Source organism: Ictidomys tridecemlineatus, chromosome 6 (genome assembly GCF_052094955.1).
Source record: "Ictidomys tridecemlineatus isolate mIctTri1 chromosome 6, mIctTri1.hap1, whole genome shotgun sequence".
In the NCBI taxonomy this organism is placed as follows: Eukaryota; Metazoa; Chordata; class Mammalia; order Rodentia; family Sciuridae; genus Ictidomys; species Ictidomys tridecemlineatus.
Genome location: NC_135482.1, coordinates 16,625,734 through 16,652,262, shown reverse-complemented (window position 1 = coordinate 16,652,262; position 26,529 = coordinate 16,625,734). Strand labels below are relative to the sequence as shown.

Here is a 26,529-nt window from a genome sequence, read left to right as displayed (position 1 = left end):
CAACCATAGCACCCTGGAACTGATTCTGGATGTGGCTTTAGTCTCCTCAGTAGAATTTCAACTAGCTATGCTCAGTCCATTTAACTCAACAAGGGAAATAAAATCTACTGCCAACCCTGGGTCTAAATGAAGGTTTGATTTTTTGTCCTGGCTTTTCTAATGTTTCTCAGTATAAAATCAAGACTTTAAGTTCCCCATAATTCTAAAATCACAGAGAGCATGATGCCTAAAGTAGGCCATTCAGGCCTAGGCTAAACAGTAAGTGTTATTTTTTGGTCGAACAGCCCTACCTTTTTCTTGCTTTCTTCTCTCTCCAGCGTAATCCCTTCATTACATACGCTGGCCTTCGATTTGTTACCAGAAGTTAAGAGCTGTGTGGTAATCTTAGGTCCTTGAGTGATGCCTAGGATCAGGGCAATTCCCAGGTAAAGGAACAGAGTTCAGCAAGGCAGGGATGGCAATTAGAGCAGCTGTATTGAATGAAGGCAGGGAAAAGAGAAGTGAGATACCTATCAGGGAAGGTGGATGGGCCAGGGAGCAGAATGAGTCAAAATGATTAGGCTTTGGGCTTTTGTTAGGATAGGGGTGGAGCTTTCAGTGCACAAAACCTTGGAGTGCAGGTAGCCATGGAGCCTCTTTGGGCCCTGGGCTTGGGCAGCAGCTGCCTCTCTAGGGGAAACCACGTGCCTGCGCTGGGTAAAAACTGGGGGCATGCACCTGCATACTTCTGGCCTTTCTGGCTTAGCACCCCTGGTAGAAAGTCATATAATGGTCAACTGGTCCTTGAGAAGCTTGTGGGTACATGGGTGACTTTGAGAGCACAAGTCTTTTTTTCTTTCTTTTTTTTTTTTTTTTTAATAATGTGTAGTGAGGTGGAGCTAATTTTCTTTAATACCTTTATATGATTTATATGTGGTGCTGAGGCTCCAACTCAGTGCTCACACTTGCTAGGCAAGCACTGTACCACGGAGCCACAACCCCAGCCCAGCATAAGTCTATGGAGAAGGGAGATGGTCCTCTTTATGGAATGTGGGGTGGGGGGAGACTGAGGTGCCATTTGGTGGCTCTGAGTGTTCTGCCCTCTTTTCTAAGACGAACATCTTCCATAGCCCCACCCACACAAGGGGAGAGGGGTGATGTCCTCACGGCCTTCCATGATGGGCACTGAGTCCTCTGGGTCCATTGCCTGTCAGCAGCCCTTTCACAGCTGCCCCGGCCTCTTGTCCCCCACCCCTTCTCCCACCCCTGCTTCCCTCTGGCTAACCGCCTACAGCAACAAACACTGTCACATTTCCCTCTGGAAGGAGACTATTGACTTCTTTACATAAGGGTATAGGTGACGGAAACCATGAGAGCATTTCCCCTCCCAGGAATAACAGCTATATCCTGAGGAGAAGGGAGCTGACTATGGAGTTTTGTTCATTGGACGACAAGTGGTGGAATTACAGGGAGGGCCACAGACTTCCTTCCAGGGCCCTGAAATCATGCCGCCATCTTGGCAACGGGGCCAGACTTCTCTACTTCATATAGATTGATGCTGATTATAAAGAATGGGAATGGAGAGGGCTCTCCAGACTTTCACAGTCGTGACTGAGTGTTATGGCAACCTTAGTGCAGTTAGGAATCACCTATGGAGCTTGTTAAGGAAGCTGGTTCCACAGTCTCACTTCAAGCACTGTGACTAGTGACACCAGAGGGGGCCCAGAAAGAGACCTGCTGGTAAAAACCCATATAATTGCAAAAGTAGATCCTATCTATGCTGTTTTTGCACCCTGAAATTTGTTTCTTTTTTTTGGTTTGAAGGTCTAGTATTCTTTCTAGAATACTTTCAGATATCTACAAGGATATCTCGCTTTCAAAAAATTCAGAATTTAAAATATATAGGTAGGAAGGTAGGTAGATAGATGGGTAGATAGATGATAGATAGAGGGGATAATCCAAAGGTGTTTCTAACATTGCCAACAAGGGCTCAGCACATGAAAGGATTTTCTGTGAGTTTCCATTGAGAAAGTCAAATCTCCCCAGGGTCTTCCATGGGATGTTATTTGAAATAAATAATTCACACTCAAGTTTTCTGAGACCTTGCTATTGATGAAAAATTGTTACACCTCTCTCTAAAGTTCACACTCAATTTAAAGTGAGCTAAAAAAAACAAGTAATATTGTTCTCCTGGGAAATTATTAAAATTCTATAGTTATATGAACTCCTTGATGTGGCATTTTTAAAAATAACAGATGAGTTCTAAAAGGCACCTAATCCAGTACACTTAAAGTTAAAATAAAACCTTTTATCTAGAACAGAAAAAAATTACCCTTCCTTCTTTTCTGTTAGGGTTCTTTGTTCAGGAAGTTCTTCTTTCCCTCCTTCCTTGAAACTGCTTCCCGTGACAACTGGAGCTGGTTCTTTCAGGCTCTCAGGGGCGAATTGTGTGTCTCTCTTTCCAGCTCTGTTCAGTGAGATCACATTGGTAGCTTCCGTGTGAATTTTTACACCACAGAAATTGGCCAACACACACCACTGCTCCTGGCTCTCAGCATGGTTTTTCTCAAAGGCAATATCTTTCTGCTTATGAAGATTATAAAACTTCAGGCCTCTTTGTTCTGAGTCAGAATAGGTTTTCCACTTAGTTTCTAAGTAAGGAGTGGAATGATTATTCCTGCCTCTTCCTCAGGTCTAGAGCCTGCATGAGTTAAAATTTCTCAGCCTGTGGGAAGCTCTTTTTCTTTCCATCCTCTTAATACATCCTTTAGTTTTATCTTCAAGGAGGAATCTCAGTGGGAGCCAGTAAAATCCCCATCAGCTCTACCAATGAAATGCAAAGTCAGCTGCTTTCATTAGAAAGAGAGTTTCTGATTCTGATTTTGGAATGCTGTATTTCCAGTGTATATTTCTCCCTGAAGCACAGTTTCAGTCTGGAAACCATCCCATCCCTGCAGAGAACATGGTTACTGACTACAAGCCCTGGTTCATTCTCATCTCAGAACTAGACAGAAATAAATGCAAAGGGAGCCAGAGGCTTGTCTTTCCAAATTCACAGACAATAAAGGGGGACAAATTTACAAAGTCCTAGAACATACTAATAACATGATAGAAGAGCTCTTCTCTGCCTCTGGCATCAAAGGACTTGGGGTTTATTCTACCTGAAACAGCAGGAGGAAGTGAGTGTCCTCATAAGGGATCTAATACCTGGTACCAAAAAAGCTCTTGGACAATGGCAGGTAGAAGCATATTGTCAATTTGAGCTGGGTGGCACTGACGGCCCAAGCCAGGCAAGGCCCCAGGCACACACAGGGGTGGAAGTAATGCTGATTGATTCCTTTGGTCCTTTTATTCTTCTCTTCCTTGTAAAATGGACTCAACACCAATGAATTCTTAGGACTTTAAAAGTGGATTATTCCATTGATAAATTCTTTACTATAGAAACAGAGGACTAGACGGGACCTACACCAGTCCCTTTATTTTGCAGGCAAAATTGAGACTCAGAGATTAAATGACTTGCTCAAGGTCACACAGAAGCAGAACCAGGATCAGAATTCAGGTTTCTTAGGTCCAGCTCAGAGGGCTGGATTCAGCTGGACACCTCCCTCCCCTTTTCATTTATTGGCAGAAGAGCGTACTGTGTCCCTCACTGTGCTGGCTGGGAGCAGGGTGATGATGAGCTCGACACACCCACATTCCTGCCTCTCAGGAGTTTGCAGTCTACTGTAGTCCGACATTTCCCAGCACTGCCCACTGTGTCCCACCCTTTCTGCCATGGGACACTGGAGCTTGAAATAACGCTGCTTCTGCCTGCAAGCCCCATTTCTGGGTACTGTGGAGTAGCTGTATAGAGAAGTTGAGAGTCAAGCTGACACGCTCAGGGTCACATAGTTACAGAATGAGAGCTACAGAAAGCATCGCTTCCAGAGCTGGCTAATCGGGGTCCATTTCAGCATTCTTATTGGTGACCCCAACCTGTTCCTGATGTTATTGGCGCATATATATATGGCAGCCATATCATTTATCATCCACACCAGTACTCTTTTGAGAGTGAATAAAGCTACCAGGACAATAGGCGTAAACCAGGGTTGTGCCAGACAAACCAGGCTATGTGGTCACATATATATTTTAGTCAGCTGTGTCTCTGTGACTAATATGCTCAGCAAGAACAACGTAGAGGAAGAAAAGTTCATTTTGCTCCAGGTTTCAGAGGTTCAGTCATGGTCAATAGACTCCATAGCTCTGGGCCCAAGGTGAGGTAGAACATCATGGTGGAGGGGCACGGTGGAGGAGAGCAGCTCTGCACATAGCAACCAGGAAGCAGAGAGAGAGCTTCGCTCACCAGGGACAAAATATAAACTTCAAGGACAAGCCCCCAGTAACCTACCTCCTCCAGTCACACCCTACCTGCCAGTCCCCCAGTTAATCCATTCAAGTGGCTTCATCTACTGATTAGGTTGCAGCTCTCATAATCTTTTCATCTCTGAGCCTGCTCGCATTGCTCATACGTGAGCTTTTGTGGGACACTGCATATCCGAATCGTAACACACGTCTTACAGGTGACTCCCTGGCACAGTGATCAAGGCCAAATGCAGAGGCGGTTTGAGTGAGGGGAACCTGAGGTCAGCAGGGCTTTCCTTTAGCCTGGCTCTTCAAGGTGTGGGAACATGTCCCTAGAAGGTCAACCTCCAGGCAGTGAGTAGGGTCTTGGATTTGTGATCCTTCGCCTGTCCAAGTCAGAATGACTGCACTGTGTCACTTAAGGAGCTTATCACTCCCAGCTCCAGCTCACCTGGGAGAGTGAGACAGGCTGTAGGATGTCACCACTGCCTTCCTCTCCCAATAGTGGTCCCCTACTCCATAGCCTTCCCCCAGTGGCTTTCTGTGGGGACTGTTTATCCTGCCTTGGTCCCCTCTGTGTGCCCTCTGTTTTCTCCACTGTTACTTTAGTTTTCTGAAGCAAGAGAAACCTTAGAAAGGACTTTGACAGGGGATGACCTTCCTGTGGAAGGAAAGGGGATCAAGAACCCTGGGGCCTTATATTCCAGAATGGCCAGTACGTGGCCTGACAAGCAGCGGTTTATTTATGGAGCAAGTGAGAGACTCATAAATGGAGGTCTGCCTCAGAAAATGCAGAACGTAACTTTCAACATTCAGAAAGGTAGTAGAGCAGGATGACTGAGACCTTGGACTAATTCTTAGTCTCACAACCTGAGCGCTACGGGACCTTCGACGTGTCCTTGAAACTCAGTATTATCACATATAAAATGGGCCAGTAGCAGCCCCTGCCTCTCAGGGCTGTTGGAAGAAGAAATGAAGCATGCATTTCTATTTTTAGATCAGCCCCTGTCACCACCTGAAGGTCTGGGGAATGTTAGGTATGGGAGATGGCATTATTCTCATCCTGGGTTTCCCAATAAAGGGGTTATGAATCATTTATTTTTATGATCAAGTCATTTAAAGGACTCCCACAAGAGGAGGAGTGGAATGATTTCCTTATTAACTAAAGAAGTATTTTGGTTCCCTTACAGGGCTCTCGGAAGCTTCTGGAACTCGTCAGATACCACATTGTCCCGTTTACCCAGGTTGGCCCTACTCTTCCTGCCGCTACTTTTTCCCCTGCTTTCAAAACATCTGGCCCTAGTCTTGAATTCTAATATGTTGGCACTAGAGAGTTTTTGATGTTTATTCTCCCTCTTTAGCTCTGAGTGAACCCATCAGTCGTGAATAATGAGTCTGATATCAAAGAAATCTTCAAAGCCACAAAAACCCATGACATCAAAGCTCCTGTTATTCATTTTGTAAACTTTTAAGGATCCTTTTCTTTTTAAGGACTGTGGGAAATCAGGACTGTGCATTTGCTCCCCATGTCTCCATTGTTGTCTCCTTGTTGCAGCTTGAAGTGGCCAATCTGGTTTCCACCCCTCACATCAGGAGCATGGCCAACCAGTTCATACGGTTCAACACCAGCAGCAACGTAAGTGAGCAGCCTACGGCAGGCACCCACCCCACACACACTCTTGCTCTGGGAATGACTGTTCATGAGGATGGCATTACCCTGCTTCTGCGCTAACTCTCAGGTTTAAGATCTTTATCACTATTTCACCTTTCAGCAAATATCTGCTGAGCAGCTGTGTGTGATGGTGTGTCCTAGATACCGGGGATAAAGAAGTGAAAAAGACCATCTGTGCCAGCAGGGAAAACAGGCTTTGAGCAACTTGTTAGGCAATCGGCAAATTATTTAATTGCAATTGCAATTGCAATTGCAATGAATGCCAGCCAGAGGGATTGCAGAAGGCTGTGAAAGTCCATGAAAGGAAGGTCTAACACAGGCAGCAAGTTAAGGACCCTTGGGATGCTTGGGCCACTCCTTGGAGGATGAGTAGGATGAACTTGGTCAGAATGAGTAGAAGAGGTTCCTGACTGAAGAGAGAACATTGGCAAAGGCCCTGAGGTGAAGGAATCGTAACTTATTTAAAAAAAAAAAAAAAAAAAAAACAGTGGTGCACACCTGTAATCTCAGCAGCTCTAGAGACTAAGGCAGGAGGATCGCAAGTTCAAGGCCAGCCTCAGCAATTTATCAAGGCCCTAAGCAACTTAGCAAGACTCTGTCTCAAAATAAAAAGGGCTGAGGATGTGGCTCAGTTGTTAAGCACTCCTGGGTTCAATCCTTGGTACCAAAAAAGAAAAGAAAGAAACTCAAAGAAGGTAGTGTATTCCATTAACCCTTTGGAGGTTGTAACATCAGCAAAGTCGGCCAGCATAGAGTCATTGTTGCCCATCCATTTACCACTGTTGGTGATCATGACCACCTGAGCCTCTCAGCAGGAATCTACTGAGTGCTGCCCATGTTCCAGCCACTGTTCTAGGTCCTGAAGATAGACCAATGAGCAAGCTGACCAAAGTCCTGGTTGCATGGAACTTTCACTCTGGTAAACAGGGAGACAGTCAAGAAAAATGTTTGAAAAGCAAGGCGACTCACAGAGTGGCAAGGAGGAAAGCAGCAAAGCCAGAAAAGGAAGAGAAAGTGGGGAAGGGACTGATGTGTTAGATAAAGTGACAAGAAGTCATCATCAAGAATACATCAGAGCCAAGGCTTGAGGGAAATGGAGGAACAGCAGTGTGACTTAGGGAAAGAGCATTCCAGAGAGAGGAGGAAACACAAGTGCAAAGCCACAGGGCAAAGAGCACGCCCGAGCTGTTGAAGAACAGTGAGGCAGGGTGACAGGACAGAGGAGCAAAACGGGAGGGGCGGGCCTTGTGTGGAGGAGGCGGGGCTTTCTGAGGGAAGAGGCGGGGCCTTCTGGTGGAGGCGGGGCCAGGGAAGTCACATGGCCTGTGAAGTCAGGGAAAGAAGGCCAACTCTCTCTCTGATTGACATGAGAAGCAATTGGAGAATTGTGAGCAGAGGAATGATGACATCAGACATACATTTGGGGAGACTGGTTAAGATTTGATGACAATAATGCATCAAGAATAAAGGTGACTCAGCCTAGGGTAGCAGGGGGGACGTGGTAAGAAGTGATTGAATGATGAATGCATTTTGAAGGGAGGTAGACCCAGTAAAATTGGCTAATAGACTGGATGGGTGAAGAAGAGAAAGCCAAGGATGACCCCTGGCTTTTTGACTTGAGTCATCAGAAGGATGAATGAAGTCGCCATTAATTCCGCCAGGGGAGCAGGTTTAGAGAAAGTGGAGATCAGAAATCTTTGCTTTGTTTATCTTCTGCTGCCTCCACTAGAACCTAAGCAGGAACTATTTACTGATGCATCCCCAGTGTCTAAAACTGACCAGAGCTCACTCAAGGACAATAAGTGTATTTGAGTGGGTGGATCTTCATTTCACCAGAGAGGTCACACAGTTCACCCAGAGCACATAGGCTGTAGAGCTGGGACAGCTGAGTGCGGAGCTCTGTCCCAGCTCAGCGCCTGCAGGGACCACTCTGCAAGGATATCCCTGCCAGCTGTCAGTCAAGAATTAGCTTAACAGATTCAGTGTTTCCTGATAGCCAACCTCTCCAGCTAGCATCCTTCCCTCCACTAAAAACTTCAGTGACATAGAGGACTTTGTAGTGAGGCTACCACCATTCATACCTACCGGGGACCGCTGGCCCTCCTGCCGCACAGAACAAAAGATGTTATCACCTCTTTCCAGGGACAGCTTCTGGCAAACGATGTGGCCATGGAAGAAATCGAGGTCGCTGCCAAAAATGGCCGGATTTACACCCTGGCAGGAGTGCTCATTCCTCCCTCCATCGTCCCCATTCTGCCCCATCGATGCGATGAAACCAAGAGAGAGATGAAGCTGGTAAGAGACCTGGGAAAATGCAGCCGATGAGCCCCCACCCCCACCCGAGCAGCCAGTGCTGCACACAATTCAGAGACTGACAAGGAGCACTTTGCCACAGGAGCCCTGTCCCTGGGTGTTCTGTCTCTGTGAAGAGGCAGTGAACCTGAGGTCTCCAGGGGTAGTTCATGAAAGATGCTGCACAGGTCTGTTGGGATCCTAGCGCTGCCGTAATGGACTGCCACACACTGGTGGCTTCACGCAGCCGTCATTTATTCTCTCACGGTTCTGGAAGCCAGAAGTCTGAAATCACAAGTCCCGCTTCCTTTGCAGGCTCTGGACTCCCCGCAGCCCTCGCCCTTCTTTGGCTATCTCTATTTCCATCTTCAGGTGGCCTTCATCCCTGTGTGTCCTCTCCTCCTTTTATAAGAACACTAGCTGGGTGTGGTGGTGCACGCCTGTAATCCCAGCAGCTCGGGGGGGCTGAGGCAAGGTGGTCACAAGTTCAAAGCCAGCCTCAGCAAAAGCAAGGCGCTAAGCAACTCGGTGAGACCCTGTCTCCAAATAAAATACAAAATAGGGCTGGAGAAATGGCTCAGTGGTCTAGTGCCTCTGAGTTCAATCCCCTGTACCAAAAAAAAAAAAAAACACTAGTCTTTGGATTTAGGGACCACCCTAGTTCAGTGTGACCTCATCTTAGCCCAACTAATCACATCTGTAAACACCCTATTTCTAAGTTCACATTCTGTGGCTTGGCGGGGCACATGAATTTTTAGAGAGACTCTATTCAACTTACTAAACCACAGCTGGGGTCAGCTCAGGGTCTTTTCCCCCATGAGATTCAGGATCCATTTCCGCCCTTCCCCCACTCGGGTCACCTGGAACCACCCTGCTCCATGCCCAAAGTTTCTCTAAAAGGAACTTAAGATGAAACTTACCCACAGGTGGGTGCTCTGGTCTGGTGAATGAACTCTCTTTCTGTAGTTCTTTTCAAATACCAGATGTCTGTTTCCCTGTGAGCTTCTCTGTGCCCTCTAATGGCCTCTCCTGTTTCCATAGCAACTTTTGGCTCAGTCTGTTTTAATCAAAGCACCCCAAATTCCAACACTGCTCTGTGTGCCATCTTTAAGTTCCTATGGAGACCGTAACCCCAAAATAGTTCCAATACTGGGCATTTTCAGGACACTTCAATAATACTTCAGTGATTGTCCTCATGAAGTATTTGGAACATAGGACTGATCAAGGAAAAATGGCCTCATTTTATTTTATTTCATCTTATTGTCTTCTCGATAAAGACTAGAAATAGCTAGCTAAGAACTAGGCGTGGGATTGTGGTGATTTTTTTTTTTATTTTGGAGTTCTTAATTAATGTCATGACTGGTACGTTTTAGGCTCCTGAGCAGAGACTGTACCAGATAGATGTCGTGAGGGGGATTTTACCCCGTTCTGGTCACCCCTTTTTAAGAGAGGTTATCAATAGGGTTGGCTTTCTAGCCTGTTCCTGACAGTGATTTCTGTTTGGTTCATTCTTTGGAGATAAGCAATAGCGGGTCATCATCTGGCTTAGACCTGGGCGAGGATCCAAAGAGGCCAGAGAAAGTGGTCTCCTCTCCTAAGAAAGAAATGAAAAAGGGAGTAGGAATCAATAATTTCAAGGGTTCTCAGGGCCCTCCCCAAGCAGCTGCCATTCAAGTTCCGGACAGGAAGTGTGTGGAGGGGCAATGGCAGCCCCTCTGCCCACCTTGTCGCAGAGTTGTTCTGTTTCAGATTGTTCCGAAGCTTATTCTCCATGTCCCTGATGGACAGAATGAAGCTGTGGGTTTAAGCTACAACCCAAAGAACTGTGGCTAAAGGAAAAGAACTCCTCAGAGTCGGCCTTAGAAAGAAGTTTCCCCTACTGTTTCCTGTTTGCTCTAGTCTTAACATCAGTTGTGTCTGTTCTGCCTAGTTAGGGTGGTTTTTATTGGATCTGTTATACATCCAAACAGACTCTCAGCAAAGTGTGTACTAAGGACTAGCAAAGAGAAGGAGCAGCTGGAACCTTCTAGAAGTCTCAGTTTCCACCAGGCTGAACTCATAGCTACCTTCTCACATGTGTGTTTGGACTTTAGAGGTTTAATAAATATCACGCTCCTAGTTAGGGTCCCTGTGGGGAACAGAATTCATCCCAGAGCCCACTGCAGAGCTGTGGACAGGGCCAAGGACAGGTTATGCTGGGGACTTCAGGGAGGAGCACTGGTGGGCCACCATTTCCACCAGGACCCAGGAGCCCAGGAGCAGGGTACAGAGTTACCAGAACCCAGGGAGAGCCAGAAGAGCGGAAGTGGTGATGTCTGTCAGGACGTCTCAGAGGGATGGGGCAGAGCAGAGGGGAACAGGGAAGAATCCTCCATCTTGCTTTATTCTACCCACCAGTCCCCTGCTGGTACCCCCCATTAGCCAAGCCAGTTGGAAACTGGCAAAGATTCAAGAGGCCATTTTTTGTGTGGTCAACTCACGGGGGCAAAGCCAGGTAGAGAAGATCAGAGAACAGATCTGGAGACCTGGAGGCCAACACCCCATTTTGTCCCACCTGAATTGAGAACCCATGGAGGAGAATCCAGGGGACTGACGGGCAGAGTGTCAATCTTGTACTGCTAAGCCCTCTAGAGAACATGGCCCCGAGTCTGCGGCCAGTGGTAACGCTTTGTCCCTCGGAGGGATCAGAAAGCTGGGCCTGTGGACAGGCTGGTTCTATCCAGAAAGAGGCAGTGGAAAGGGCTCCTCTAGCAGGGTCTGCTCCTTCCTCCAAATACCCCTCCCCAGCACTGACTTCCCTCCTTCTCCCCTAAGGAACTATAGTGAGTAGAACCCCCTTCACAAAGAGAGAATCCGAGTCCAGAGATGGAGCTGTCCCCCTGTCCCCGCTAAAGGGACACCAGTACTGACCTGCTGTCTTTCCTTTCAGGGCTCTTGTGTGAGCTGTTCCCTGATGTATTGGAGCAAATGTCCTGCCAACTCTGAACCCACAGTGAGTGTGACAGTTTTGTGAAACCACAGATCACCAAAGGAACCCAGTGGTGTGGTTTCTCGCCCTTTCTACCTTCCTTCTTTAAAAGATGTTGATGCAACTAGGGTAACAGAAACTAGCTCTTAGCCTGCTGTGTGGGGTGCTAGGCAGAGACCCACAGATCTGTGTGTGAATCCAAGCTCATTGACCCCAGGCAAGTTGTTTCAGTCAGCTTTTTCACTACTATAACTAAAGGATCTGACCAGAACAATTTTAGAGGAGGAAAAGTTTATTTGGGGATTCACGATATCAGAGGTCTTAGCCCATAGAAGACCAGCTTCATCCCTTGGGGCTTGAGGTGAGGCAGGACATCATGGTGGAAGAGTGTGGCAGAGGGAAGCAGCTCACTTAGTGATCAGTAAGCAGAGAGAGAGACTACTCTCCAAATACAAATATATAGCCCCAAAAGCATGCCCCAATTCCCACCTCCTCCAGCCACACCCAACACTTCAGTTACCACTCAGTTAATCCCTATCAAGGGATTAATTCACTGTTTGAGTAAAGACTCTCATAATCTAATCATCTCTCCTCTGAAGCTTCTTGCATTATCTCACATGTGAACTTTGGAGGGACACCTCACATCCAAACCATACCACAAGTATTTAACCTTCTTGCTCTATTTTCTTCATCTGTAGGTAATAATAATGACAGTATTCGCATCAATAAAACCCAAGCACAATGTCAAAATCAACCAGCCTCTTAGGAAAGGTTCTTCTCTGCTTCGACCTCTTAAATAAAACCCCATGTTTAAATTTGCTATTTTTGATGTTTGTTTATGATCCTAAGCCTTATTATGGAGAGAAAAATAAATAAATGAAAGAAATGTCCAGAAATATACACTGTTTCAGTTAGACAGGAGGAATAAGTTCTCTAGTGAATACAGAGGTTAGGCACAGCATGGCAATTATAGTTAATAATAATTAATTGTATGTCTCAAAATTGCTTAGAGTAGATTTGAAATGTTCTCCCCACAAAGAAATGACAGATGAGAGGTAGCAGATATGATAATTAACTTGTTTAATCATTCCACAATATGGAATACATTATAGTGTACCGCATAAATATGTAGTTATTATGCATCAATTTTAAATAAAATAAATATCAGGGGAAAGACCCTGGAGCGACCAGAAGCTTTTCAAGCTTCATTGAATTCTGCACATGTTTATTGAGGGTCGATCAGATATTAGACATAGTGTTCTGGGATGTAAAGATGAGTAGGATCTAGTTTTGTTTTTATCTTGAGAAATTCAGTCTAAAAATGAAAACAGAGAGTTGTGCAGTGACCTGTAGCTCATATACCAAGTGCTTTATTGGTGGCAAAAAGCAGAGTGTTCTAAGGTAAAAATGATGATGGAAATTTCTGCCTCCAAGTTCATTATAAGAAAGAATTTCTCAACCAGAAATATCATTCATCCTTAGGAGAGATTATTACAGAAGTTGACAAGCTTATCAATGTAATCTTATTGTGAGATATTTAATAAAGCCAAACATCAAAATTAAATAGGTGCAGATATTTGTTTTTCTTAATGAAGCTATCACCCCTGAGCTCTTCAGTGCTGTTGGGGACAGGGAGGAGGAAAGGAAACCTGGTTGGCTGGTGTCACCCTGGTTGCTATGTATGGATGGACATGGATGTTGTCCTGGATGCCCTGTGCAGCAGCACTGAAGCAGGCACACCTGCAGCACCCTCTGTGTGCCTGGGAACCAATCCAGAACACACAGAGCCGGCATTCCTGGTGGTCATGATCTGGGCTCTGTGTAACCACCGTCCTGCCCGCCGCCGTGGTCCAGCAAAAGAGGAGAAAGGGATTGCATGAGTGAGAGCCAAAGAGTCCCCAAATCACCCCTCCCGTGATCCACGTTATCCTGAGATCCCAAGAAGGCTGGAATGTTCCTTCCTCAGGGGCCTTGGAATTCCTTTAAATAGCTAAGACTGTAGGATTTTATAGCCTGAGAAGTTCTCATGGTTCTTAAGCGGGAGCCTCGGAGGAAGAGAGAAACTTGATAGGAGAAGCATGTATCTCATGAAGAAGTTGAGCCAGCAACTAAATTCCTATGGTGAAGCTAGTTATCAGCGTTATTGTGTCAGGTTGGACAGCTGAGACCTAGAGACTAGGGGTTTTGCCTGTGATCCTAAAGTTAATGGGTTATGAGACTCATTCTCTGGACCTGATGCATATGCGTGAAAAAGACAGTGATTTCTCCTGTGCAGTCCTCGGTTTCCTTATCTATTAAAAAAAAGGGGCACAAAAACATTCACAGGAAGCTGAAGACTGATGACTTCAGAGGTGTGATATGTGTGGCCTCATGTAAGTTCTCGACAGGTGGTAGTTCTGGATGCTTATGGGTGGACATCAAAGGTTTAAGAATGAGTGCCAGAAGGCATTGAAATCTTCCCGCTCCAAAGAGGACAGCTCAGGCTGTTGATATTTTTGCTGGTGGATCTTTGCACAAAATAGCAATGAACTCCAAGATGTCTGGACGAGGAGCTTGGGGTGGTTAGATCAGAAAAGGGAGCTAGGCCACATCCAGGGTGTACTAGGAAGTGCTCCCTGATCAGTTAGAGGCGTCTGCCCTGGCGTGAGCAGAGGCAGAGGGATACCTATGCCAGGATTGTGCAGACCCTGGCCTGGAGTCTGCCAACCAGGAAGCAGGCCAAAGGAGAGCGACTGAGCTCTGACCTGGACCAGGTGTGCTGGTGAGGCCTGTGCTCTGACATCAGCAGAACAAATGGAATAGAATGGCATTATCCTGTAGCAGCTGTGTGATGCCCAGAGGACGGGGCTATGGACCCTGATATGCTCTGCCCACTGCCTGTCTTCCAGGCTCTCTTCACACAAAAATGCGTCTACAGGGGCAGAACGGGCCTGAAGAGCGGCTGCACCCGATACTGTAATGCTACTGTGCAGGTAAGGGGGGTGTGGCCAGGGCCCTCATCCAGGCCACCAAAGGCGAAGCAGCTCCAAGGCCACACTCTTGGGCCCATAGTCACAGGTGGCCTGTGGGACTTTGCAAGGGAACCTCCTCCAGCCAGGTCACCCCCTCCCTGCATCACATCTCCCTGGGACCCCGATTCCTCTTCACAGAGCCCACTCTTGCCTGAGTCTCCTGCCTGTCTCTCACCCACCTTCCTGCCTCAGAGCATCCACACCTGCCATTCCGCCCTCCAGAAGCTCTTCCAGATTTTCTGGGGCTAACTCGTTTTTTAAGTCTCCACGTCACTCCCACCTTCGGTGTCACTGCCTGATCACAGTGGCCTGCCCATTTCCCCCCCCGACCCCAGCCTCCACTGCCACCACCAGATCGCAGTACTCTGTTTCCCCAGCACAAACCATTCTCTGAAAGACCTTTTGCTTTTTTAAATTTCCGTATGGGCTCTTCCCTGACTGCCACGGAGCCTCCGTGGGCACCAGTCCTCATCTGTCCTGCTCACTGCTCGGGGGCCAGGCTGGCACCCGCGGTAGGTGCCCAGTGGGTTTGTGGTGACCAGATGGCCGAGCACTAGCCATGTCGTCATGCACCAAAGTGAAAAGCCAAGCTCATGGGGGGGCCCGATGCGGTTTATTATAATAATGGAAATGAAAACATGTCTCCTTTGAGGAATCCGCCCTCCTCTTGGGCTTTCGAGGGACAACACACATTTTGCTTCTCAGGTACCAAAGTGCTGCAGAGGCTTCTACGGGCCCGACTGCAGCCCGTGTCCAGGAGGCTTCTCCAATCCATGCTCTGGCAACGGACAGGTGAGAGGACAGGCCCCTGCGACACGGACACAGTTTCACAAATGCTGAACTCGAGGGTCACGATAATTTCCCAAAACTGCTGAACCCCCCAAAAAAAAAAAAGAGCACAATGTGGTCACTGTTCCCAGGAAGTAAAGGAAATGGATCATTTACTAGGGAAAAAAAAACAAAACAGGAAGTGTCTGTGGGAGATGGCACTTTCTCCTATGGGAGATGTCACGGACTAAGACTTCATGGTACTTTTTAAAAATCTGATAATGTTGCCCAGTGACTGCTTTTGTTGTTAACCCATCTACCAAACCTAGTGAGCTGTACAGGCCAAAACTCAGCTCATTTCAGTTGGAGGCCAAAGGTAAAAGTAGCCATGAAGCATGTGGGAAATCATAGACCAGAGCATTTAATGGTCCACATCTAAAATACGGCTCTTGTAAGGGGAAAGAGGACCACGCAGCCACGAGTGGTCCTTACACAGAAGGGAGGAGTGGGGAGAGGCCAGGACTCCTGACGGTGGCCAGGTGGTTGGGAAGGCAGACCGTGCTGGACTCTGACCTGTGTCCCTCTACACATCTGGCCTTGCCGGGCCTGGGCAGGCGGGAGGCAGACAAGTTTACACTGGGGAGTCACAGAGCTAAGAGAGCGTAGGGGGGGGGGGGGCGGCAAAAGGGCCAGGCGCACATCTGAAGGTCCATGTTAGCACTGCCATCTTTTAAATGTCATGTGAAGGTTTCCAGTTCGTCCTTGTGGTCCCCCCCTTGAAGGACAACCCTTCACCGTCACTGTTTTTGCATGCTATCTGATACCAAGATGACCGCACGTCCCACGAGGAGTCCCAAAGAGTCATTCCAAGTGAGAGGGAACCCGAGTTCACAGCGAGGCCATGAAACGTGGGTGCCTGTGACTCCTTGGCCAGGCTGGCACCCACGGTAGGTGCTCAGTGGGTTTGTGGTGACCAGATGGCTGGGGGTGTGTCCTGACGACCCACCGGGCCTGCCCTCGCCCCCAGTGTGCAGACGGCCGCAGTGGCAATGGGACATGCATGTGTGACGACGGCTTCCAAGGCTCCCGGTGCCAGTTCTGCTCCAACCCCAGTAAATACGGACCTCGCTGTAACAAAAGTAAGTGTCACTTCAGGGCCTCCTTCTGCCGGACTCCTCTTGCACAAAGCCAGCCAGCGCACAGGCCTGGCGTCTCGTGGTAATTTTGCTTGCAGTACGTCATCGTCACAGGCATTTTTTTCCTTATGTTCCTATTAGTGCCTATAGTTGTCCACAACAGGGGAGTTCATCTTGACATGTGACATCATTGGCTCCCTTTCTGTCCCCAGTTCTTCCCCTTTCCCTTCCTCCTCCCTCCCCTTGATCTCCTTCCTCTCCTCCACTATTCTTCCTTCTGTCTTCATGAGATCCCCCCGTTGATCCAAAAGAACTAAAATACAGACATAAGAATGTTTATAGTGGCCCAGCTCACAACAGCCAAGTTATGGATAGATAAAGAGGATGTGGTGTATCTCCACAATGGCGTACTATCCAGCCATAAAGAATGAAATTATAATGTCCTCCAGTAATGGAACTGGAGGTCATCGTGCTAAGTGAAATAAGCCAGGCTCAGAAAGTCAGGGTTGAATACTCTCCCTCATATGTGAAAGCTAGAGAGAAATGAGGAATAAAAAGAGGGGATCTCATGCAAACAGAAAACAGTGGAGCTGAAGAAGGGGATTGAGGAGGAGGGAGAAGGAATTGGAAAGGGGAGGAACTGCAGAATGAACCTGACCAAACTGTGCTGCGTGCAGGTAGGAATGAATCACAACGAGTTCCACCTTGACATATAACTATAAGGCACCAACTTCTAAAATCGCAGGCATCTGTTAAGTGTTGCTTCTCAAGTGGTAGCAGGTGCCAAAGACTCCGCCCCACCTGCAGAGTTCCTGACTCATTAGGCCTAGGAAGGGGCCTGAGAATGTGCATTTTTAACAAGTTCCCAGGGGATGCCAAAGGGGAGGCACCCTTTGAAAACTGCACATCCCTGCAGCAGTCGTGGGTCTGCATCAAGGAATAGGCTTGCTCTCAAGCAGTCCTCTCAGCACCTCTGTTTGCAGTAACTTAAGCAAGTTACTACACCTCTCTGGGCCACCAGGTCTTTATTTGTAAATAATAGTAACACTAGTAACTAAGTAACTCGCAAGGTTAGTGCCACTTACAAATGGAAAGTTCTTCTCTTAAAGCAATGCTTAGCACATGCAATGTGCTAAGTTAGCCTATAATTAGGCTATTACTATTATCTCTTTTTTTTTAGTTGTCAATGGACCTTTATTTTATTTATTTATATGAGGTACTGAGAATTTTAACCCAGTGCCTCACACATGCTAGGCAAGTGCTCTACCACTGAGCCACAACCCCAGTCCTACTATTATCTCTTATTGTCGTTGCTGTTGTTGCTTTTATCCTAAGTGCAGTAGTATAAGAATCAAGAAGCTTGCAGAACATGTTAGAAAGTTCCAAACAATTAATATTGAAAAAAAATCAGACACAATTTTAGAAAAATGTATGAGGCTTTTAAAAATGACATCCTGTGTATATTTAAATATATGCATTTTAAATACATATTTCTAAGCTAAGGTTAGAAAATAATAACATAGTGAAACAAATAGGTAAGAATTTTCCATGCAGTCTAGACCAACTGGAAGTTAAGTTCTCCAACTGCAATTTACTGACTATATGACCTAAGGAAATGTCTCTCCATTTCTCCACATATCAAATGAAGATAATATTGATACAGTTGTCACTCAGAATCCCGGGGGAACTGATTCCATGACCTCCATGGATAATAAGATCTGTGGATGCACAAATCTATGTAGCATTTGCATATCTTCTCATTAAACCATTCCTAGCTTACTTATGATGCCAAAATACAATGTAAAAGCTATATGAACTGTTGTTGTACTGCATTATTTAGGGAATAATGATAAGAAGAAAAGTCTGTATATATTCAGGATAAATAATTTTTTTTTTTTTTTGGTCCCAGGGATTGAACTCAGGGGCACTTAACCACTGAACCACATTACCAGTCCTTTCTTGGATTTTATTTAGAGACAGGGTCTCACTGAGTGATGCAAATTTTTTCAGAACATTTCTAATCCAAGGGTGGTTGAACCCATGGATGCAGAATCTGACTGTTGAGAGGATAGAGTGAGGTCATATTTGGAGATTTTAACACAGAGCTTGCACCCAGGAAGTAATCCATAAGCAAAGCCACACTCATTGCCAACACAACTGACCCCACACATCAGATACAGAGCACACGACCTTCCCCTCCCCTCTTACTTTAACCATCTTCACAAACACCCTCAAGGCAACAGAAACCAGAGCACAGCACAGTCAGGGCTGTTGAATCCTGTTTTATTGTTCTTTTTTTCCAAATATTGTGGTGGGGTTATTTTTTTCCTATGTTCTAAGATGAAAAACAGACATTAATTCAAGAGATTCAATGTTGGCATTTGTCTGAGGCCTTGGAGCAGGGGGTGGGAGCTGGGGCTGGGGCTGGGCTTCCAGTTCCAGGGTCTCTCATCCCTGGTCTGTGGCTGCCCACAGCCTCCCAGGGGGATCTTGTTCCTTGCAGGTTCAGCCTGGCTTACTTAAAATTTTTTAAGAAATGTTTTGTTTTAAATCCAGCTGTGGTTTTCCAGAGCCCCTTGCTTGTATCTTTCTTCCCTTTCTTGGTGGTGGCTGCTGATTCCTATCCCAGTTCTTTCTGGGACAAAGTCCTGAATCCTTGGCCGCTTCCTTGGAGAATCTCCATGTCCCTCCTTCTCACTTCCATATGCACAGGCGCCACAGTCTGATGGCTGGGTCTCATTGCAATTGTCAAGACCTCTACTCAAATCAAAGGAAGCAGCTGAAGTTTAAAATGATAGCAGAGATGCAGAAATGCTCGTGAATATAATAGAAATAGATTTTGGACACCCGGGTTCAAGTCCCTGCTTGGAACTTAATGGCAAGCTGAACGATTTTGTTCACCTCTCTGGGCCTCAGTTTCTGCATCTAGAAAACGGGGTTATGAGGGTGCTTACTTCCTGGGGCCGGTGACTGTTTATGACATGGTAAGTGCAGAAGGCTGGGCCCATGCCTCAGATAAAGTCAGGGCCCAAATATCAACCACTGGTTATCATGGATTTCTGTGATCGAAAGTGACACTTGAGCCCATCTGGGGCTCGGCCAGCCTGAGAAATCACTGTTATTTTTTCCAGAATGTCTTCAGGAGAAGGTGAGAAATTTCTTGGCTAAACTCCCCAACCACAGAGGGGTTGAAGATGGAGTTCCTTGGCCTCTTTCCCAGCAATATAAGACATTTCCTCTCCCACTCCCCACATGGACATATAAAGTACCCTGGGGACCAGGTTCTCCTTCCTGGGTGGGACGGTTGGGCTCCCCGGGCTCAGGTGGCCTGAAAAATAGTGAGACACTAAGAAACGGCAGCCTGCGGCTTCCCTGCATTCAGGAGAGGCCCCGCTGTGACAGGAGAGGCCAGAGGAGGGGCACCCTGCCCCGGGGTGCCCCAGGCTGAGTATCTCCAAGCCGTGAGTGTCCCCATCCCTTCTCTTCAGAATGTCTGTGTGTCCACGGAACCTGCGACAACAGGATAGACAGCAACGGTGCCTGCCTTGCTGGGACGTGCACAGATGGCTCCGCGGGGAGATTCTGCGACAAGCAGACATCAGCCTGTGGGCCCTACATGCAGTTCTGTCACATCCACGCCACCTGTGAATTTAGCAATGGGACAGCCAGGTAGGTCTGAGAAGGAAGACCCCTGACAACCCATAGTCTCTGTGCCACCGTTGGATGGAGACAGCCCATATCTAATTCTTGTGCATAAAAGCTTGTTCTCTCCGGCTGATGTGTGGCTTTTGTGGAAGAATGTCAGACTGAGCTGGATTCAAACTGAAGCATTCTCTGCTTTGAAACATACCAGGTGTGTGACCTTGGGCAAGTCACTTAATCTCTCTGAGCCTCACTTCTCTTATTAATACTAATACCTGCTTAACAGGGCAATGGTGGAGATTAGAAGAACTGAATGTAAACCACCCAGCATCAGGGCTAGCCCATTACAGATGTCACTTGGTGACAAACTGTAATTAAGATCTCACATGTGAAAGCAATGAAGATTTGCTACCAAATTCCAACCTTCGAAGGCACCTTTACCTTTCCTAAGGCTGTTAATAATTGCTCTCCTGTTAAAGGTATCTGGCATGAAATGGAATCTTTTGTCAATGGATTGCCATTTATTTCTTTAATACTGCCTAAAACCTCCTTGGGCTCAGGGCATGAGAAATGCCGTAGGGACCTTTTCTGTCTGGAGATATGCGGTTCCAAGGCAGTCACCCCCCAAAACATCGTGGGGAATGCAGACGCTGTCTGGAATTCCTGGCCGTGTTCTTATACCATTTCTCTTAATTCTTATTTTCATAGTTATTTGCTTACTTGTTTTGATCTGTCTTCCCCACTAGACTGTAGGCTACCTGAGGCCAGAGACTGGACTTTGCCTTTTCCACAATTGTTCTATTGAACGTCTTCCTGAGGCCTTAGGATCTGCTTCAGTGCATAAGGCAAACATGGCACATAATCAAAATTACCCTAGGAACCTCTTCAGTCACCCACAGAGGTCTGTCTGTATGTACCATGTTACCTTGCATAGGTCAAACACCTTGGAAAGGAGGAAACTATTTCTTCATGTGGACGCCAGATAAAGTGCAAAGCTCCTCTAGGAACCTTGATATAGGAGAAATATTTCTGTTAACTTTGGAGAGTATCTCTCTCTGAGTAAGTTACAGTAGGATGTTGAGGGCCACAGCCGAGTAGGGATGACGCATGGCATTTTTGCCAGAAGTAGTGGTTGAGAGGTGACACTAGCGAGCCATTAAGATGATGACTTTTGAGTTCTGGCGGAGTTCCCGTTGAGTTCTGCTTGAGCTCTCGCGGGGATTCCCGGAGAGTTCCCATTGGTTGGGGAAGTGCCGGAGGAGGGATTTTCCGGTTGCTGGTTCCTGGAGGAGCCGCGTGGCGTTCGGGGGGGGAGTTCCCGGGAGCATGTGTGGAGTGTGCTGGTGGAGTTCAGAAATAAAGTTTGTACCTGCTTCAGTGGCTGGTGATTTGTGCCCAGCCAGACTGCAGCAGTAGGACATGGTGGAATCATGGAGCCATGGAGCTGTCAATAGATATTGATTGGTTGATCGAATGAATGAATGAATGAATGGCCTGCAAAATATGTCAGTGTGGAACATCTTGAGATGAAGCATCAATGGGTCAGGGAACTATGTCGGCTCAGAGAATGAGGCACCTGAGAGTGTTGTTTGGAAAAAAAGAAATATCTGAGGGGTCCAATGGGGGAAGAGAAGTTTCACTGTCACTTTCAAACATTTCAAGAACTGTCACATACAAGAGAAAGCAGAGCTGTTCTCTGCTGGACCAGAGGGAATAACTAGCATTGAGCTGGGGTTGCAAAGAGGCAAATTCTGGTTCAATAGGAGCAGAAAATCTGGGTCACACAACTCTTAGGAGGGGGGCCTTGTTCCCACCCAGGTGTATCTCACTCTAGATCCCAGAAGTACCCTGGCCACCTTCACACGCTGCCTTCCTCCACGAGAGTCAGCTGGCCACCTGCCTGGCCACAGTGGCTCACCCCTGGCTGACGGGCCCTGTCCTGGGTGGCTGGTGCTCCTCACTCCAGGGCTGATTTTTGTGCATTCTTCTTTGCAGCTGTGTTTGCAAGGAAGGATATGAAGGGGATGGGGTGCAGTGTTCTGAAAGGGACCCTTGCGTGGGATCAACCCCAGGAGGCTGCAGCCGCAACGTGAGTGTTGGTCTTCATTTCCAAGCTGCCTAGATTTATAGGAAATCCTGAGGGAATGCATTCCGGAAGGCAGTGTCTGGCTAGGCACAGTGGTTCACACCTGTAATCTCAGTAGCTCAGGAAGCTAAGGCAGGAGGATTGCAAGTTCAAAGCCAGCCTCAGCAACAGTGAAGTTCTCACACAACTCCTACCCGGGGTGGGGGGGGCTATCTCTAAATAAAATACAAAATAGGACTGGGGATGTGCATCAGTGATCAAGTGGTCCTGAGTCTAATCCAACCACCTCCCAAAAAACGAGTGTCTGATTGCCCTTCATATGCTCAAAGCTCTTGTGGTTGAGGTTGAATTTTAAAGATGGCTGCCATAGGCTTGCTGAGAACTTTAACTCCCCAAATCAAATATGCAGGGGGATTTAGACCCTTCAAAAGTTAACCTGAGAATCCGATATTGAGATCAATAGTAATAACTCTTGACTTAAACTTCCCAGCTTATAAGGGACCTTAATGTACCTGATCTCATTTGCTCCCCGCTCCAACCCAGTGAAGTAGGCATTGTTATCCCCATTTCACTAATAAGAAACTGAGAGAGGGGACATCAAGTGACTTGCCCTAATTGTTTTCAAGATTGTAGCCAGAAGCCACCAATGCTTTCACTAATACTTTGGGAATGTCCCCACCACCCAGCCCTAGGCACCTCCACTCTTTAACTGTTGTCCTCCTTTCCTCTCCTGCTGCTCACAATACATGGCCCACCCACAACCAGAGTGGCTTAAAATGAATCCGATCTTTTCCCCAGACTGCAGCCCCTTCAGTAACTCCCCCAGGCTCTGAGGATGAAATCTAGACCCAACTGTCTGGTCCCAGCCACCAGGCTCCTCTTGAGCAAACCCACCTGCCTCAGACAGCCCATCTCAACGACTTATGTGCCTTCCCTCTCCCACCTGCCCTTCAGCCTCTGCTGTGGTCATCCCCAGAAATCAGGGGGGTGGTTTGCATAGTGGTTAGAGAGGGATCTGGATTCCTGCCCCTTTGTAGCTGTGTGACCTTGGGCAACACCTATCTCCCCATCTGTAAAATAAAGACCGTATCAGGATGATTGTTTACACCTACCAACCAAAGAAAACACTATTGGTTTAACCAACAACACAGGGACTGAGTAGCGGTGGCCATTAGCAGGCCAGCTCCAGTCAATTCTGTTCTCTAAATCTTCTTTCCATGGATGTTCATGCAAATAAGCATCTCAATTATTTCCACCGCACTCCTTGTGAATTTTTGTTTCTAGAACATACCTCTGGATCCCTCTTGACTTTTGCAGTCCAGTGGCTGGGCTGAGGTTCAGAGTCTTGCTGCATCTCTTCCTCCTGCAGGCAGAGTGCATCAAAACCAGCACGGGGACCCACACCTGCGTGTGCCAGCAGGGCTGGACGGGGAACGGAAGAGACTGTGTGGAGGTCAACAACTGCCTGCTGCCGGGCCGAGGCGGCTGCCACAACAACGCAACCTGTTTGTACATAGGCCCTGGGCAGGTAGGTTGGCCTCGGAAACAGAGAGGAAGCAGGCTTCCTGCGGTGACTTCTTCTCCTGGCCACTGAAGTACTTTGGCTAGAAGTTACTGTGGCTTTCTTCTATCATGTGTGGCAGTGAGAATGCGTGGTCACAACAAACCTATGACCTAGGTTTCATTATTATCCCATCTTATCAAAAGGAATTGATGCACCAGGAGGCTAATTTGATCACATCACCTAGAAAATTAAATCATTTGAGATTTGCACCCATAGAGACTGGCTCCAGAGCTGCCCTCATAGTCACCACGCTGGACCACACTTTATGTGTGTGATTGCTCTACAGCTAACTGACCATTTCCACTTGGCTTTGTTTCATGGAGACCAAGCAGGGAAGGCTACTACAAGGGTTGTACAACAAGAAGATAGTCAATGTCACTCAACTGCAAACTTAAAAACGTTAAAATGATCACTTTTGCCATGCATATTCTATAAAAGAGGAAAAGATAAAATTCAATTCAAATTGATTTAAAAAGCAAAGGGACTATTTTGGCTCACACAGCTATAAAGTCCATGCTCAGATGTGGCTGCAGCATGATTCAGGGCTCAGCAAGCAGCGTGAAGGAGCCACACCCTCTTTCACCGGCTCAAAATGAGTGTGTTCACCACCCTGCTCATCTGACATTTCCAGAAATCGCGCTCTGTGGCCAGGCTGTGAGATGTAGTGACAAGCCCAAATTCAAGTCCTGTGCTCCCACCCTTGGCTGAAGGAATCAGAAAAATATTTTATTATGTAGACCAAGAAAAAGAGAAGGATATCCCCAAAGTCAAAGCAGAGTACAGTTTCCAGGAGAGAGAACAGATGTGGGCTGACAAAATAAATTTCCTCCCTCTTTGATCCAGGCTTCTCGGTGCCTACTCTGGTTCAGCCAATAGGCTCAGTGCTGGGGATAAGATATTACCAGGGCCAGGGCTCTCAGCCAGCCCCAGAGAAACACAGTCTGGTGCAACGTGACAGACAAGCATAGGGAAAATAAAGTGATAGGGGCTGGGGTTGTGGCTCAGCGGTTGAGTGCTCGCTTAGCATGTGTGAGACCCTGGGTTCGATCCTCAGCACCACATAAAAATGAAATAAAGATATTGTATGTCCACCTTCAACTAAAAAATAAAGATTAAAAAATTTTTTAAAATTAAGTGATAAATGCTGCAAGATCTGTGCAGAGGGAGTTCCACGGTCTGGTTATTCCACAGCGTCTGGAAGCTGGTTTCCTACTGATCCTTCTCCTTTCCCTGAGAGCAGCCGCTGCTCCTGGGTCTGCAGTCGATGAGCTTTCAAATGTAGCCGCAGGAATCCTAATGGAAGAGCTCACTGCAGTCTTACATCTCGATGAGCATTTAGTTAATGATTGCATTAGTTTTAGACTCCTCACTCAAATTTCCAAATTGCACTTAAGCAAAGAAAAAAAATGTTTTGGAGTCTGTACTTGTTTTTAGAGCTATTGTAACAAAGCAACACACACAGGGTGGCATAGAACAACAAGAGTATCATCTCACATTTATGGAGGCTGGAGGTCTGAGGTCAGTTGTCATCAGGATTGATTCCTTCTGATGGCTGTGAGGGAGAATCTGTCCCTTGCCTCTCCCCTAACTTCAGGTGGCTTGATGGTCATCTTCTTCGTCCCTGGGCTTGTAGACACATCACCCTGATCTTCACCTTCATGTTCACGTGATGTTCTCCCTGGGTACATGTCTGTCTCCAAAGTCCTCCTTTTTATATAAGGACACTGGTCATATTGGGTTCGGGTCTTTTCCAGCATGGCCCCATCTTAACTAATTACAGAAGAGCAGCTCCATTTTCAAAAAAGGGAGTCAGAACTTCAACATATGAACTTGAGGTTGAGGGGACACAATTCAACCCCCACAGTATGGATCCCCACTCTGCTGCACCTCCCTTTCTACAGATAAATGTGAAAAGCATCCCAGTGCGGGGGCAGGGGAGAGGGAAGGTTTCTTTATGACATATACAAGAAATAGAATAGATGGCACATAAAACTTCCCTCAGTGAGGACTAGTTGGCTTGAAAAGTTTGAGTCATACCAAATAGATACTAACCTGCATGTGCTTGTGTATCCTGTATAATTGTATATATGATATACATGCTTACCTTATAAAGCACACATACCAGATAATACTTGTGCTTTTAAAGATAACGATTCATAAATGGAAGTTCTGGTCACTTCTTTCCTCAGCCTAAGGGGTTGTCTTGTGCCACCTCTGGAGTGCATGTATCTGCTTCTGAAACTAATCCCCAAGTAATTTTCCACCAAACACATGCACACCGTCCCACCTCTGTTCAATTCTCCTGACATTTGCCCTCAGCTTGAATGACCTCTACACCTCTCTTTGCCCTCTGCCAAGGATCAGCCATGTCTCACTTTCCAGAACATTCCCAACCCATCCTGCCTCCTCTGAACGATAGCAATCCCATCACATTAGCACCTCATGTGCCAATAAAGCCACAAAACTTCTAGTATCTCTTGTTTAGTGTTTATTAAGGTTGGACCCTTCTTATTTATTTTTATGTACTTATGTTTTGTCTTCCTCTAGATATATTGTGGGTTCCCTAATAGTTCCCAATACCTGGAGGGAGGTTTTTTTAATCCATTAAAAGAATTGCTACTTTTTACAATTATGTTTTAAATTCAAAGATATGGAATGACGATGGAAAACATTTTGGAAAATAGAAAAGGAGGGGAAAATTAAGACCACTCACAATGTCCCCACAATTACCATTGATATGCTGGCGTGTCTGGTTTTTCTGGTCTTTGGGCGGGGGGCAGAGTTATTTTTAGTTTTCTCTAATTTCACAATTTTACTGGTTCCTTATCTATACTGAACTCAAGCATTTCCTCATTTTGTCACCTGGCCCATCATCTTCACCAAAGGTACTTAATAGCATGATCAGGGCCACTGCTTATATAGCATAGCTTCTGTACAGCACAAAGTACCTAATCTGTGGAGAAGTGGGGGCTGAAAGGCAGCCTGCACCCTGTCCAGCAAATCCTGCATCCCAGTGTGAGACTAAACCTTCACAATGGAAGGGTCACTTTTTATTTGCATGAAGGTGCTG

At 46.7% G+C, this 26,529-nt stretch overlaps 1 protein-coding gene across 1 annotated transcript in view; it reads left to right on the top strand.

Moving 5' to 3' along the window:
• Positions 1-26,529, top strand: part of Stab2 (stabilin 2) — a 161,677-nt gene that overhangs the window by 43,289 nt on the left and 91,859 nt on the right. Inside the window, exons 16-25 of the mRNA XM_040281812.2 lie at positions 5,511-5,564; positions 5,876-5,956; positions 8,135-8,287; positions 11,214-11,276; positions 14,141-14,224; positions 14,969-15,055; positions 16,059-16,170; positions 19,656-19,836; positions 21,805-21,898; positions 23,265-23,423. Coding sequence (XP_040137746.2) covers positions 5,511-5,564; positions 5,876-5,956; positions 8,135-8,287; positions 11,214-11,276; positions 14,141-14,224; positions 14,969-15,055; positions 16,059-16,170; positions 19,656-19,836; positions 21,805-21,898; positions 23,265-23,423 — 1,068 coding nt within the window. The remainder of the gene's footprint in view (positions 1-5,510; positions 5,565-5,875; positions 5,957-8,134; positions 8,288-11,213; positions 11,277-14,140; positions 14,225-14,968; positions 15,056-16,058; positions 16,171-19,655; positions 19,837-21,804; positions 21,899-23,264; positions 23,424-26,529) is intronic.